Genomic DNA, 16905 nt, shown 5'->3' with positions numbered 1-16905 from the left:
TCAGTCACAAAACTGGTATTCAGGTTTGTTGCTTTTTAGTGCTGGACTCAATATCCCAGACCTTTCTTTAGCTGCTGACAAACTCCTGAGTATTCCTGTGGTCTGGGAGAGGAGAGCTTTCCACGCTGTTTCAGATGTAATGTATGTGCTGGTCTTTGTACATGTCTACCAAAGGAGATGATATGCAGTTGCATTGGATTCTATTTCAGCACCTAGTTTGGATTTGAATTCAGATGAATTTGGAATAGGCATAGCTAGGAAATGAGTCTGCAGTGTTTGTACTTGTTATGATGTGCCTCGATTATATACATTCAGATATTTTTTCAGTCTAGCCAAATAAAAACGCTCTTTTTTCAGGCTGCAGTTAAACAGGTTAGAGGTTGCCTGCCAGTCTGCACACATCCTTGTGGCGTGCAATTTTGCTGCACGTGCACTTTACCATGTGCATGAATTCCATGGGGTTTAGCTTGAATTTTAGATTAACTCCTGAAATGGGGGGGGGGAGAGCAGGCTTTGTGTGTGAGGAATTTTGAGGCTATCTTTGATTTCTGGGGGAAAATAGAAGGAAAAAGAAAAAGTAGAAGTTTGCTGTTTAAAAATAAAGCTGAAGCTTGGCGTAAGAAGTAGTTTATGGGATTTCCAACTGGTGGTGTAGCTTATCAGCAAACACTCAATTCTGGGTGTCTGAGACACAGCGATAGCTTTAAAGTGTTAGTGCCAACTGCAGTCCCAGTTGCATCCAAACCGAATGCGGTTCTGACTGATGCTGTACCACCTCCAACCCAAGCTCAGCTGTTGGATGAGTAACACTGCAAGACTGAAGAGTGTACTTAGAACTGCCTCTATTTTAGGAATAAATGCTTTGTCTCCCTGAATCCTTGTACACCAGGTGAGATAAGGAGTTTCTGTGCCCGTTGCTGCAATTTGTGTTGAGATGCTTCCTGAGTCCCTGTAGATTGGGGGTAAGGGCTTTTATAAGCTTGAGGAGCTGTAGCTGGGATAATGCCTCTTTCTCCTCCATTCCCCTGCCCCATATGCTTGTGCGTCATTCCAAAGATGAGCTGTTGAATATGTAAGTTATCCAGTTGGAGAGAAACCTTCTGTCACAATGAAACAAGATGTGCAGCTGTCTCAGAGGCCTCTTGGGCCAAGGAGTTAAATGGAAATATCTTGGTCTCTTTTTAGCTGAAATGGGAGCTCTAGTGATGTGATGTCAAATTGACATCCTTTCTCCTCCCCTTCTCTCTCCAGCTCCCTGCATTCCCCTCATTTAGGCTAAAAGAATCATTAAAGCCATCCAACAGTGGTTACCTTCTTCCATGGTGAAAGCTGAGGTGATTCAAAGCTGTTCCTTGACGTCCCTGCTGGAACTGTGGAACTGCTCCTGCTTGTTTGTAATATCTGAATGCTGAAGTCATTTACTTCATAGCAGCTCTTTGCAGCAGAGCAGAAACTCAGTTTGAGCAACCTTCTATTCTGGGCAATGTAGAACTTGCAGAGAAAGTGAGGTATTTGTATCATTACGAGGAGGAGGACTCACTGAAAAGCTTATGTTGAGCCTTCAGAGACCATTTCTGGCTTTCAGGTGGGCACGGATCCAGCTAACCTCCCCCAGCTATTGCCACGTGGCTGTCACAGTAGGGTGTTCTAGGTGGGGTTTGAGATGAAGTCTGGAGAGGATGGAGTGGCGGCCTCCCTCGCGTAGAGCCGGTTAAGGAAGCGACATGTTATTTAAATTCTGATTTAATTTTCAGGTTTTAATTTAGCAGTTTATTGCTACGTATCAAATGGTAATTTTAGCAGCTACCTGCTGCTTGAAAAAGCAATCTGGCTGAAAGTAAATCCCAGCAAGGCTTGTGATGGTGTGACTGCACAGGGCAAGAAATTCTGGGTGCAAGGCAGCACTGACCATTTTCCCCATAATGGAAAGGATGGATTGAAATGGACAGTGATAGTCCAGGGTTCCTGCATTGCTCATTGCTGAAGTATTGACAGAGAGCTGCCACTTTGGTGTGTGGGATGAGAGACAGAGACACTCATACACCCGTGCAGGGTGCTAGGAGGGTGGGAAGAGTAATAAAATGGAACACTCTGGCATCTTATTTCTACAGAGATTTCTTTCTTCTGACTTGGTTCACAGTCTGTATTACAGCTGACTTAATTTTTGTCTTGCTGATGAGCAGCTCACTAGTGTGAAAGAATGCACTGGGGTTTTAAACTGCTTTTCAGCACAGCAGGAGAGTGGAAGGGAGATAGTGACAGGAAAAGGGGGGATTGCTTTAAGCTGAAAGAGGGTAGATTTAGGTTCCTATTGGAATGAAGCTCTTCCCTGTGAGGGTGCTGAGGCGCTGGCACAGGGTGCCCAGAGAAGCTGTGGCTGCCCCATCCCTGGCAGTGTTCAAGGCCAGGTTGGACACAGGGGCTTGGAGCAAGCTGCTCTAGTGGAAGGGGTCCCTGCCCGTGGCACGGGGTTGGAACTGGATGAGCTTTAAGGTCCCTTCCAACCCAAACCATTCTATGGTTCTATGATAGTCTGTCTGCTGTCACAGCACATTATTTGGGAAGGGGCATGGGAATAAGGAATTAAGGTAGACTGGGTAAGAGAAATCATTTTCTAAACCTAGTCACCTGGTTTCATTAACCATGTTTTGGTTTGGGTTAACTCGCTGGAAGAATGTTGCTGACTTGCAACTGAAAAAGGCTGTTGTTGAATTTCTGTCTTGGCAGATGCCTGCAGACCTCATTACAGTTAGTAGCCAGAAGAATGTTATATCTAAATATTTCTCAATATATACAGTGCAATTTGGGGTCAAAACAAACAGTTTATATTGAGCTAATGCGCACACCAGGTACCCAGCTCCGTTTGAAACAAAAATTTCCAAGCTTCTCTTGTTGAAACTGGGGAAAATCATTTGGTTTTACTGTGCTACAGAGGGGAAGGTGGGTGAGTGTTGAGTTCAGGTGCGAGGCTGGGGGTCAAATTAAGGGGTCTCTGCCTTTGGAACGAGCTTCCCTTCCAATGCTCTATAATCACACCGCTTTTTGAGACCACTGTCTCCAGTTTACAATGAAAACTGCAGCTCTGTGGTTTCAAAGAAAGGTTGAAGTTTAGATCCTTTGTGCTTGTAACATGGGTGGAATTTGCTGATGGGCAAAGGCGAGTTCACTGAACATCTGTGTGTAAATCTTCCAACAAACAGAACATCAGCAAGTGCTGCTGCGAGTAAGCTTGCAGATGACTGTAACAGGGTGCTGATAAAGCTGCAGAGTGTTCTGGAATACCCACTGTATTTTTTCCCCCATGTATTCAAGAACTCCAGTTCTTAATTTTCCTCTCATGTAAGCACATTTTCTAAAGGCTCACCTTGTAAATGATTTACTCCGATGTCAACCAGGTTCTAGCAATATAAAAGGATCTTTGTCTGCATGATGGTTTCCTCTGTACCACGTAACTGAAGTTACTTCTGGTACTCCTCTTGGAATCAGCAGTGCTTGAAGGCGAGAGCAGTTCAGTGAAGCTGTGTGTGGCTGAACTGCTGTGGCCCCATTCCAGCTTTCCCCTGCGCTGCTTTGCACCCTGCCCCAGCGGACCACGCTGTTTACTTTCTGCTCTGTGGGAAATGGATGTCACTTCCTTGATTAAAATGCTGGTGTGCAGCCAAATCCTCTCCCTTTTGGGCTCGCACGATTGGAGGAGCAGCGCACCTCATCAGCACACGCGCTGCTGAATCCAGCTGTGTGCCACGCTCCTGGATCTGGATGTGTTGAGATGTACTGCGACTCCTGGCTTCTGGGATGCCTGGCGCCTGCACGTGGAGGCTTTTGGAGGCATCTCTGAGGTGGAGAAGCACAGATGCAACTGTGTAATGCTGTTAAAAAGGCTCTGAAGATGGATTACAGGAAGGCACAAGCTGAACCATGAGCCACGTAGTGTCTTCATGCAACGGGGAAGGTCTAAGACAGTGTATGGGCATGGGATGCCAGTGTCAGCCTCCTCTGTCCATTGGAAGGAGCCAGTGGATGTGAGCTTGGAGATGCTATTCAAGTGCAGCTGCTTGCCCTGATGTGCCTGATAGCATAGGCACTTTTGGATGCTCGGAAGTCACAGAGGCTCACCTGGATACCTGGTTCTCACTAAGCTCAGTGCAGGTTACCTGAATGCCCTGTCCTCTGCCTTCGTAGCTGGCCAGTTTCTCACCTGAAAATCTTTAGACTGGCATCCAAGTTGCTGATCAGACTGGTGAGCAATCGTGTTTGTCTTTGTAAAGATTACTGGGTATTGCATACTTAGATGGTGAGGGACATGAAATGTCTCAAAGGCACAAAACAAAGTGGCAAAATGTCTCCTCCCTCCAGAGGAAAATTTCAGTCTCTCTTTTTCCACCTGTTCACTCGTGTTTCCAGCTGTGATACAGTGCTGATACTCACTGTTTTCAATCTGTGCGTGCTGTCACCTTAGGCACATGTGAACTAGTACCTTTACTCATAAACACATTGTTTTTTCTCTCCTTAGATAAAATCCTTAATGTGCTCAATACAGCAAATGAGGTTTATGTGCTTTGTGACAGCCAGGGCTTGTTCCTGCTCATCATTTTCTCATGCTTTGGACTGGTTCAGACACCACCTCTGCCAGTGTCCTGCTCAGACTGGCAACCTGCCTCCTTTCCCTTGCCTCCTGCATTTGCTGACTTCCACCTGTCCTGACATATGGTTGCTCCCATTTATCATAACTCAGGTCTGTGTGCCTGTGACACGGGCTGATAAAAATAATGCTGCATGCATAGAGGCCATTTGAGCAGACTATAGCTCTGTTATCGAGTAAATACTAATTTCTGACCAAACAAGCTGTGATTACAAATTGGAAGTAGTAGGTTATTAGTGAAACTAATTTTAGCTAGGCATTTCTTATCGGTGCAGGTTTACTGATAAATAAAGAAGTAAATTGGAGCAATGAGCACTTACGCTCATTTGTGCTATTAATGAGGCACCAAGATGGTTAAGTCATACTTTAGCCATTTCAAAACAGCATTAGTGAAAGTCTGATCTGATTAACTTTGCAGGGATGCAACATGGATTAATAATAGCAAAATAATAATTTAAGAAGTGCTTTTGCAAGACAGAAGGTATTTTAGAGCCACGCTGCCCTTTGCTGCCTTCCTGAACAGATTTCAGTGATCTTCCAGCTACTAGGAATGGCAGAAACTGCTGCTTTGGTGAAGAGTGTTCATCCCAGCCTTAGTGTATTGCCTTGAAAGTTGTGTCTTACCACGGAACATGGTTTTGCTGTTGTGGAGGCCACACAGTGGATAACGGGTTGGGTATGGGCTGTTGTGTAACATCTGTATTTGAAGCACACAGCCCTCCCTGCAGTCTGCAGGTTGGCAGTTGCCTGGTGTTTGACAAAAGAGAGAAGACTGAGACATTCTGCAGTAATCTGGCAACTGCTGAGAAAAAGGAGAAGACAGTTTGGGATCATTGGGGCATTCTGAAACATGAGAAGAAGGTAGTCAAAGAGGATGGCCAGTGGAATGATACGGAAAGAGGAGTGTGATGGTTCAGGGAGCTAATAGAAAAGAAGCTCCTCATGGTGAACACTCTTCCTCCAAACTAGGAGGTGCAAGGGCAGCTGATAGAGCTAATGAGCAAGTATTATTGTAGGGGAGCATGCCCTAGCACAGCTGCTGTTTGTCTTGCATCTCCCTCCCTTTTTGGCACCCTTCTCCATTTGCAGTAGCCTCAAGGGTCATCAGCCCTGGTGTTCCAGTGGTTGAAGGCCTCTCAGGAGGAGGAGAACTTGTTGTGGCTTGTCCTCATGTAGGAGCAAAACCAGCTGCCTGTGGGAGCTCAGTTCCTTTTGATCCCTTAACTCAAGTGTCTTGATGGTGCTACTGCATTCCAGCCCCCAGATTCCTGAGCAGTCATGAAAAGAAGCCACACACCGTCCTTGAGAGCTTTATTAGGCAGAGCTGGAAGCTCCGTGGTTGAGAGATGTTCTTTTGCTTGCTGTAGTCCCTGATAGTTTGTACTCTCGGGAAAATAAAGGGAAATTTTATATTGGGACATAAGCCACAGTTTTCCTATAGAGCCAAAGCCTTCGCTTTGATAGAAGTGCACAAAGCATATGTAATAAGTCCTGTACATAGACAGGAATCTTTGGTACTCCAGCTATTCTCACTGTACATTGCATATGTAGTGAGAACCTGAGTTCAAAGACTTTTTAAAGTGGAGATGGAAAGTCTAAAACTCCAGGCTTGCATTATGAATACCATCTTCAACAGGAAAACTTTGATATCACCGGTATTTCCTGCGGAACGAAATCATACTTGCAAATGGGCACAAAGCTCTTGGTGATGTATAGATGGTAATAAAGGGATGGTAAGATGAATTTCACTCTTCTGTTAAAGTCAGTGAGAGAGTCACGGCATTCAAAGCTTCTTACTGGAAATAAAGGGGAAAAAGGCAGCACAGCAGAGCATGATAGAGAGCTAGCACTGCTTTGCCCCCAGACTGCGGCAAGCAGCTCCCTGCCTTCTCAAGTATTTATGGGATTTCTTTTGGCTTTTCCTTAAAGAGACTCAATAAGAAGATAAAATGGTCTCGCTTCTCCAACGCCAGCCCAGCGTGATGATTGCCGTGTGGGTGGATGTGTTTGATCTCCTGTCTCCACCCTTGGTGAAGCTCCTTCTCCCTTTGCTCTTGCAGATGCTCCAAGCACAACATGCAGTTACGATTTAGGGCAGGTACTCTTTGGCTGCCAGAAGTTATCTACTGAGTGCCTGCCATAGAGCTTTCAGCTTCCCAAAGCCACGTTCAGCTCCAGAGTCAGGACAGTGATTTTCTGTGGCTCCTGTTGGCCAGTATGAGCAGGATGTCCAAGAATAATGAAGACTTCTGATACCAGTAATGCTTGTAACATGAAGTCATACCACTAAGTCAACACCTTTATTCAGGAAGTTGCTTGAGAATTCCTGAAACCTCTGGTGGTGTTAACTTTTCCAAACCAACATGTTAGTAATAGGTAACTCTTGGAGCACAACAAAGAAGTAGCTCTTTCTGCTGATAAACTTTTTTGGCTGGGCATTTATTTGTCACTTCAGTGTAACTATGGAGCTCCTGGCTCTGTGCAGCTGCAAAAGGCTGACAGGCTTTATACGGGGAGGTGCTCAAACTCTGCAGCAACTGCAGCAACAACCACCCATCTGTCAAAGCATTGCCTACAGCAGTTACCAACTTCTGGATGGTGCTGCCCGCATAGCTCTGAATGGGTAACAAAATAAAGAAGGGAATAATTAGGCCGTAGCAAACGTAGAGAGGTCGAGGAAATGACATCCTGAAATTCCACCCTACCAGTGCTTATTTCCTCACGTCTAAAACTGATTCTGTACAGAACTGCTCTTGAAGCAGCTGCTGAATCTTGCCTGCATTTCTTGTTGTTGTCGTCGTGCAGCTGCAGGTAGATACAGAGATGTTTTAGCATCTTAAGCCTCAGTCGTACCCGCTTAGTAGCATAGCTGGCAGTTAGTAAAGCTTTGCTGATCTGGTGGCAGCATTTGAAGTCCCCATGTAGCATCTACTGCATGTTGTGCTGGTGTCAGTGTGTAATTCTTGCTTTTCAGCCATTATAGTCTCCTGGGATTTAGGATATGGTAGCAGATACCTACAAAATTAGAGGCAAAATTAGCACAATGGCCACTGTATAGGCAGAGGTGTGTATATGAGCTTCTTGCACTTGTATACGAGCAGTCTAAGCTGGAGCACGCTGTGTGCCATGGTGAGAGATGGTGGTCACTCACCTTGGCTGGCAGGTACCTTTCCATGTGCCTGAAGGAGATTCCCACTTTGTGTAAGAGCTGGTGGTGGCACAAAAGGAGCATGGGATGCCTGCTCCCAGCACAAAGGATGTGCTCAGCAGGAGCCCACCGTCCTGAGCTGCTGCTAGAGAAGCGAGAGCTCTCTGCTTCTGTGTGGCCGTCAGTGTCAGCACAAAGCAGTTGTCAGTGGAGCATCTTTGTTGGTGTAAGTGCTGCATGTAGGTAAGCTCTCACTGAAACATACACCTGTATGCAGAGGTCCTCAAAGAACTGGAAGTGGTGCACCCAAGTTGTGTGAATGGCTGTTCGTGTTTCCACGTGCTCCTTTCTCTTCAAGATGGGAGATACCTTTGGGAAAACATTACAGAGCAGAGGCCAGTCCTGGTTATTCGTTGTTTATTTATGGACATTTCCCTTCCATGTCTTTGTAGCTGGGCAGGATTAAGGTTCTTCTAAAGCAACATCTGAGCCTTTTGTCAACCTTTTCATTTCCTGGCAATTACACAAAACTACAACTCCAGCTGAATGCTGAGCTCTGTCTTCTTTTATCCTGCTCTGTGTGCTCCCTTGTGTTTTTCTTCCCCACGTTTGTCATGTTGCAGTGTTCCAGGGTGAATTAGTGGGCTGTCTTTTTCTTTTTTAAGAAAACAAAGTTTTAGGGGCAGGCAGCAGCGTTTACGTATTCTGTTATCGTGGGTGGCCTTCGGTTTGTAGGGGTCCTTGAAACAGGAAGGCAGCTTCACTGGGGATGCAGTTTTCCACTGCTGGGGAGGCTGGGACTGTGCAGCTTTCGTGTTGTTTAGATTTGCAAGTCCTAGGAACAAATTAAACCTCCAAACAGCGTAGTTTTGCATAGAAATTCAGGATCTCTGCAATAGAAAGGGGGTGTTAAGTTCTGAGTGGGGACCGACAGCTTGCAAATGAATGTGCAGAAGGAAAAGGAGTCATTCTTTGCTGTATAATATCTAAAGTATGTGTTTTGATTGCAGTGCAGAGTGAAAGCAAATGCATGAGAGGTTATTTCTGCTCATGGAACGCTTCTCTCCATGTATTAAGCTCTAGTTGCCAGTCTAAGTGCAGATGATACTGCAGCACTGCGCACATCAGTTACATGAAGAATTGTTCGTCGTGTCATGAATCCATAGAGTTTCACTTCAACATTAAAATGTGCTGAGCCTGCAGGGTAGAGTTCATTGGTAAGCTCACCATTGTGGGCTTTCAAAGGCGTATGTCCACTCCCATGACAGCAGCAACTTTGACGAGCCAAATTCAGCTACATTTTGAAAGGATTAAAGATGCCACTAAAGCTACAGACACTGGAACAGCACCAACCTGCAAACCCTTCCCAATTCAACTCCATCAACCCAAAAGACTTAACACAGCTTAAAAAAGAGAAATCAACAGAACAGGATGTTGCTGTGTTATACCAGATAACCTTTAGGACTCATACCAGCCCCAATCCCTTAGGAAGCTGGAGTTTCACAGTGGCAGTACTTACTGAGGGAAAGAAATGAATTGGCTGTGTAGCTGAGAGATGTTTCATTTCCAGAAGTTTATAAAATGGAGCAGTTGCTGAACGCTATCAGTGGTGGAGCTGATTTTTAAGACATAAAAGAAACATGGTCCAGGAACACCAGTGTGAATACAGAAACGCAGAGGAGGCGATTTGTATTCTCTTTACCAGTAAGCGATGACACGTGGGGTATGCTGTAGAAACTGAATGCCCAGATGCATTCCGATTTCTTTGTAAACTCCCCAAAGCAAGTTTGCAGCAGGGTATTTCTGGAATACTGCTGCATGGGTGGTCTTCCAAGGCTCCAGAACTGCGGTTCGCACTGGACTGTTAGGCTTTTAGGTAAGCGTGTATCTTCTCTCTGTCTCTCTCTCATTATTTGACTTGCAATAAACCCCCAAGTGATTCTATCTCAAATGCAGTTGTTTTCCCAAGTATGTTACGAGAAGCTGGTGTTTGAATTTCTTATGATACTGACATTTACTCGCTGTCTGATGGCTTTGCCTTGTAATGGTGCAAATTCAGTTGAGAACTGGCGTATGTTAAATCAGCGGCTCCACTGTCCTTGTCTCTTAGCCTTTTAGGTTTGTATCTGTAAATCTGGAGAGGATTTAGAATAAAACCAAACACTGTCTATGATCCTGCTGCTGATCTTATTTAAACAATGGACGAGACACAACTTCTGCTTGCTTTTCCCAATGCACAAAACTCAAAGTATATAAGGTTTATGTGGAATAGACACAGCCTGTTACAGCAAATTGGATCATAGTCTCATACAGGCAATTGGAACATAAAATTGATCATATCTTCACTGTAATCTCTTAACTCTAAGGAATTCCAGTGATAATTCCTGAACTTTAGTTGTCCTTTCTCACCAAAGGCTTTCCATGCTGGACTGGGTGTGTGGTTTTTGCATGTGCTTGAAAGTTAAAGATCAAAACTTACAAACACACTGTCAGAAACGAATTGACGGTGGCAAATTCAAACAGGCATTTTATGCTTTGCTCTCCCTTTCGCTGACAGGTTGTTTCCCATGTCCCTTCTAATGTGACTCTTTCCCTCTTTCAGTTACTATGTGGGCAAGCTGCTGTAATTGGTTTTGTCTGGATGGCTCACCTGAAGAGATGCAGCCGCAGCCAGAGCAGGGAGCCAGAGCCCAAGCCTATTCCAACCCTGGGTACAGCTCCTACCCATCTCCAACCACTTTGGAACAGAGCTGCAAAGCCTGTGGGATGCGCTTCGACAGCTCCTCCAGGAAGGTGAGTTGCAAATGTCTTCCCTGGCACTATGATACGTGACTTCCATTTAACAACAGAGCCACTTTGACGAATGCACGTTAGCAGCGTTTGATTTAAGGGCATTCCCTATGGGAAAAGACAGCTTGCCTTTGCTTCTGTCTTTACTCATTCTTTCACCCTTAGCAGGCATAGTTAAAGGTGACTGGAAATGTGGTAGTTAACCTTCAGCACACTTGGCTTTGCCAGGCTCTGGAAGAAGAAAGCCAAACTGCTTATGACCATTTGAAGGAGCATGAGTTGGACTTGAGTTTTGAAATAGATTTAAAAGCACTGATGTCCTTTCAATTAGTTGTGGCCAGAATTTTAGTCATCCGTTTGTGCTTCCAGTAATGGAGGACCTACAGTTCTCTTTTCCAGACTGTTGTTGCTTAAACTAAAAAGCATAGAAGTTTATGGAGGGTGTGTGTAGAAGAAAGTTACAAAAGACCAAGTCCATTTTATCATGCTTGTAAAGCTCATTTATGAGCATATAGATACCAAAACAATTGTTGCCACAGGACTTTTAGTTGGGCAGCAGTCCCTGTCTAGGGCATTATTTGGCCATGGTGGTTTCTATAATGCTGCTTGAAAAATGGTTTTGTGTGTAAAGTTGTTCAGTGTCTGTACTCCGTGGTTTAAGTGTCTTACATATACAGTCATATATTTTGGGTATGTAAGGATGCTTAGGCTTTTTCTGACAGTAGGCAGGTTCTAGGGCAGCTGGAATAGTGCAGTCACTGCATGTCACTCCATACACTGTGTCATCTTCAACATTGTCCTCATTGATGTGATGTGCCTTCACAAACACTTGTGGAAGGAGTTACTCTGGATCCAGTGCTTCCTGTTGAGCATTGTAGCAAACAGTGGATGTAGATGATTCTGCTTTTGAAATGATAACAATTCACCCAGTTAAGTATGAATTATACAGCAGCAGTGCTGGACCCATAGTCCCATTTTTCCTTGTATCTTCTGAATTCTATGTTCTGTGTAAGCTGTCTTTGAAGCAATGTCTTGGATAGGAGCAATCGCTACTGTTCCAGATATGTGAAAACATTCTGACTGATCGGGGCTAGCTAAAGCTCTGGTGCACAAATGTACCTTGTAGAGGATCTGCTGAAACAGTTCAAGACATTCTGCCCCCAGCAGACGCTGTTCTGTGCAACTTGGCTGTCAGCATAACTGGGGCAGGAGAGTACAATGTGTGCTTGTGTCTCAGCTGCTCCCATTCAGGGCAGGCTATCAATGAAAAGGAGTTTGAGGCTTAGATTCAGTATTGTGAAGGGGGGCTCCTGAACCTTCATTCCACCTTCCTTCTGCCACCACAACCACAGAGCAGTGATCTCTGGGACTGACTTGAGCTGGGTGGCAAAGCTCAAACAGCTGCTGGGAAGTCTGCTAGAGCTCATCCACCACTCCCTGCTCTCCAGCAGAGAACTGAATACAGAACTTAGAGAACACTGACATGCTTGTGGCCATGTTAATTCTTTAATGCTGTTGATCCGGACTGAGAAGTGTATGAGATCTCAGTCTGCTGCAACAAGAGCATGGAAAACTCTGCAGTCTCTGCCAGGAGAGTCAATACCTTTGAACTCTAGTGTCCAGTTAATGTTTCTGCTGGAATACAATGGACAAAAATGAATTCCTTCTGCTCTGGTGAACATAAGGATAACCTAGATTCCTTTAAAAAAACCAACCCCAAACCAACCCCCAGCCCCAAAGCAGGATGGTGGCATGGGGAGAGCCTGGCCTTTTATCCTAATTGTACTGGAATTATTGTCCAACATGGCAGCTACTAAAAGGGTCAGGGTAGGGGACATTTGAATGTACGTATGAGACACTCTTAAGTAACTGCTGGAGCATCTTTAAAGGACGTAAAACTTAATTGTGGGGGCAAAAATCTCTGAGTTTTTTGGTGTTTTCCTTCTCTTTGATGACTTCTGACCTTAGTTTTCTGCAGCAAACCGCTTCCCCCAAATCTTTCCAATGTAAACCGAGCATCCTTCATTTCCCTCTCTGCTGCTAGAAGGCTGTGGCAGGAATCCTCGGGGGATATGTCACATTGTTATTCCTTCCTCCCCCATTTTCTGATTTCAGTGCCTTCCATTGGCTGACATTTTCAGGAAGATGCTTTTCTTTGCATACTTACAGGAAAAGCTCTGGCAAGCTGGAGTGTAAGGTTAAAAAACCCCCTGAACAACAGTAGCTGTAGTGAGAGCTTGAACGTTGGCATTCCTTCTTTTATCCTGCATACAGACGAGAGCCAAGTGTATCAAAGCCCCATCCTGGTATCTCTGGGAGACTGGCTGTGAGAGCAAACAACCAGGAGCAGCTTCCACTCTGGACAGGCTGCTGATTTGAAGCATTTCACTTGGGTTTGCCCACGCTGTGACTGTCGGTGAGCATCAGTCAGAAGTGGCCTGACCTTTTCAGAACAGGTTTTCATTTACAGCAACATTTGGAAGTAATCATTCTGAAGAGACTGGTGTCTTTAAAGTTCAGCAAATATCTCAAGAGCTGTAAAAGCTGCTTAATGCTGAGATGGTTCCAGACAGCTTCTGTGCATGTTTAAATACTCGATGCTTAGGTACAGGCTGGGGAGCTTGTTTCCTCTGAAGATAAATCCTACTGGTGAACTGATAAGCCAGAGACAGGCCTGGGTTTATTTTGACTTCTCAACTGTATCATTTGATAACTAAGGCAGGCTTGTGTTATTACTGTTAATTGCTTCCAAACCCTGTGTTGAATAATGCAGCCCTTGTGCTGGGCTTGCTTACGTGATGTCTAACCATGTAAATAAGTAGGACTTCTCTGGCTGGAAGGTCCTTGGCCATACAATGGTTCCCTTTGGAGTGTGGTGCAGGCTTCCCCCTGCCCAGAGCAAAGCAGGGCTGTTTGGGGTTTGGTTGTTTTCTTCCTCAGTTCTGATTGCTCCCTTGTCACAGATGGATGGTTGAGAGAGGGGGAGTGTTGTCAATGGGGTTATTTCCCATTCCTCTGCCTTTGTGGAATGTTTGTTCCCCTACTCTAGACATGCACACAACCAGTAGTTCTTGTCTCTACCCTGAGTGCTCCTGCAATTGTAAGGTCAGAAGAAGACAGACAAATACTAATGGGCTTCTATTCTAATGACCAAGTGAAGCAAAACTTCTCAAAATGGGTATGTGGAAATTGCCCTTCCTTTCTTGCTGTGTCACTGATGGAAGTCACTTCTACTTGGCAGGCCCCCAAACAGCAATCTGGAGATGAGGTTTCAAGCTTGCGTGACCAGAGGTTCTCTTTGTGGTAGAAACTTTCATGTCTTAAAATGCTTAGGCAGGAAATGGGGATTCTTTCCACTGTCACTGTAAGTTTATTACAGGGTCTAAATGAGAAGCCTGTTGGTTATAATGTTAAGGGGTGTGTGGGGCAAGGGGGCTGCCAGGGGATCAGAAGGAGCTCATGTAAGCAAGTAGTGCATTTCCACCATTAGGAACATCTGCTTGCTTTGCACTGTGAAGTTAAAAACGTTCTTTAATCAGGAGAAGCAGCTCATGAAGCAATATTTCTGTCTCTGAGTTGGTATTTGTTGCTTCTCTGCTCACATACACTACACACGTGTGTTTCTCCTGGCACGGCTCCAAAGGCTCAGGATGTCAGCATTTCATAGAGGTGCTTGTCTTCTGCAGCACTGAAACCAGTTCTTTCTTCCCTCTGGACTTTTTAAAAGGCACGCAGTGGGGCTGTTCTGCTGCTCTTCCTATTGGAAAACGTAGGATTTGACTTCCCACTTGAACAGCCAAGTGTCTGCAGAAGTCACCGTGGATTGGGAGTGCTTGGAAATGGAGCCCTGAGTGAGGAGACCAGAACAGGGTAAAACAGAGACATTGACCAACAGAACTGAATCTGTAGAGATTTAAACACCCGGGGCCTGCTGTTTCCAAACCTTCCAACACGTTCTGCCTAGCACCTAGCTGGCACATGGCCTGCCTGGTATTTTCAGCAGAAGCTGGCTATTTTTGTTGCATAAATAAATGTTGGATTCTTTGATGTCTGTCAGACACTCAGCATTGCCGTTTCCTTTCCCTCTTATGGCAAAAAAAAGATTCATTCAGTGACTGCAGCAAATTAAGGAAGGAAGAACCAAGGGGGAAGGTCACTCATAGCAAGTATTACATTGATGAAATGGAGAAAGGGTTTTAAGTGGTTCCCTCCAGTGCCAGGGCTTTCTTAATTTGCAGGGGTTTGGTTGTTTTATGAAGCAGTGCACAACTAGGTGTAATTTACTTCAAAGTCTGCTGCCTCACAGGTATCTCCTGATTTCACCTGTGCCTTAAACTGCATGAACAGGTCCTGAATAAGGTGCGGAAAATGCCTGTCCTCTGAGGGAAGAGGCTAAGAATCTAACTTTTCATTCTGGGTAAATGGGGGTTTTCCTGTTCTAGGAACACGAGTAACAAACTGGATGCTTTTTCATAAAGCAGGAGGTTTTGGTGATGCTTTATCAGAGGCTGTTGCTTCCTTTGCCTTTCAGGTGGAAGGGGAGCGCTGCCCGCGGCTGTCGCGCGCCTCTGTTGCAGGTCACGGATGGGTTTGATTTTGTTCCCTTCTCGTTACCAGCACGTCTGCTTGGACTGCAAGAAGAACTTTTGTACGTCCTGCTCCAGCCAGGCTGACGGTGGTCCCCTCCTCTGCCACCTCTGCCAGCGGTTCCGAGCCACGGCTTTTCAGCGGGAGGAGTTGATAAAGATGAAGGTGAAGGATCTGCGAGACTATCTGGCACTCCACGAGATATCCACAGAGTTGTGTCGTGAAAAGGAGGACCTGGTACTGCTGATTCTTGGCCAGCAGCCTGTAATTACCCAGGAAGATCAGATAAGAACAAATCCATTTCATACTAGTGCCTCTGGACAGCAAGGCTTCGTGATTCTCCCACCAACCGGCCCAGCATCTTCTACCTCACATGATGCGGCTCCAGGGTCTGCAGATCCCGTCTCAAGTTCACTAGCTCAGGAACATGAACAGGTACAGTCTCCAGCCGGAAGCATCTTTTGCAACCTCATTCCTATTTTTGGATTAGCTACTGAGGGTGCATGAGGTTTTCCAGGTAGATGTGTGGCAAGAAAAGTGTTATGTTATACCTGCGTAAAAAGCAAGGAGGGTTCTGCACAGAACAGATGACAAAATACTTCTGTTGTGTTTTATACGTGCTCTATTTGGGTTTGGTTTTGATTTTGCAGTGAGAACTTCACTTTCTTACAGAGTGATTAGGAAGCAAGACGAGTTAGTTTGCACTGCCTTGCTGTGTGTAAAACTGACTTGCTGTGACGTGGTTTAATCCCAGCTGGCAACTAAGTACCAGCAGCCGCTCACTCACTGCCCCCTGCCCCTCCCTGGTGGGATGGGGAGGAGAATAAGAACAAGGTAAAACCTGCAGGTTGAGATAAGCACAGTTTAATGGTTGAAATAAAGTAGAATGTAATAACAATGATAATGAGGAAGAAAGGAATAAAACTCAAGACAGACAAGTGATGAACAATACGATTGCTCACCCCACACTGACTGATGCCCAGCTTGTCCCCAAGCAGCGATCAGCCCCCAGCCAACTCCCCACAGTTGCTGTACTGAGTCTAATGTTCTATGGTATGGAATATCCCTTTGGCTAGTTCTGGTCACCAGTCCTGGCTCTGCTCCCTCTCGGCTTCTTGTGCAGCTCCTCACTGGCAGAGCAGGAGAGACTGGAAAGTCCTTGATTTTGGGTAAGCGCTACGTAGCAACAGCTAAAACATCGGTGTGTTATCAGCATTGTTCTCACACTAAATCCAAACCACAGCACTGCACCAGCTGTTGGGAAGAAAATTACCTCTATCCCAGCCAAAACCTCAACATGCCACCACCAGCTTTGATGTGCTATTCCCATTCTACACTATGGAATTTGGTGGGCAGTGCTGAACCTTCACTCGGATAACTCCACCACTGTTTTGAGATGCGTTTCCTCTGGTGCTCTGGTCCAAATGTGCCATTGCCACTAGATCCTCTGTGGCTGATTGCTGTGGTACCCGATGGCTGTGTCAGTGCTCAGATCTGTCTGGTGTGTTGATGTTGATGGCTTTCTGACAGTTGTCTGTAGGTGTTAGAAGAAATGGTTACTATTGTTGTTTAATTCATGTGCAAGACACAAGCACAGTTTAAAGCCATTTTGGAACTGAAACTGATGAGAGATGATTGCAGTACAGGTGAGGTTTTTGGTGCCTTCTGCACTCAGACCAAGAGAAGGCAAAGCTGAGGATGTTATTGACTCTGCAGTCTGTAATGAACCACGGCAGGG

The 16905-nt window shown here is 45.4% G+C and overlaps 1 protein-coding gene across 5 annotated transcripts in view; it reads left to right on the top strand.

The window, feature by feature from the left end:
* The window catches only part of RFFL (ring finger and FYVE like domain containing E3 ubiquitin protein ligase), a 30378-nt gene that overhangs the window by 9173 nt on the left and 4300 nt on the right, over nt 1-16905 (top strand). For 4 of the 5 annotated variants that reach the window (XM_062614859.1, XM_062614861.1, XM_062614857.1 and 1 more), the window contains 2 exons: nt 10393-10583; nt 15198-15602. In XM_062614859.1, coding sequence (XP_062470843.1) covers nt 10398-10583; nt 15198-15602 — 591 coding nt within the window. In that variant the 5' untranslated portion in view covers nt 10393-10397. Of the gene's footprint in view, nt 1-3755; nt 4241-10392; nt 10584-15197; nt 15603-16905 lie in introns of those variants that run through there. The other variant, XM_062614860.1, reaches the window with a different exon arrangement.

This window comes from Pezoporus occidentalis, unplaced genomic scaffold (assembly GCF_034315485.1).
Source record: "Pezoporus occidentalis ecotype Australia unplaced genomic scaffold, CSIRO_AGI_Poc_V1 ctg179, whole genome shotgun sequence".
Lineage (NCBI taxonomy): Eukaryota > Metazoa > Chordata > Aves > Psittaciformes > Psittacidae > Pezoporus > Pezoporus occidentalis.
The sequence above is the reverse complement of the archived record's forward strand: the minus strand, read 5'-3'. Positions and strand labels throughout refer to the sequence as shown.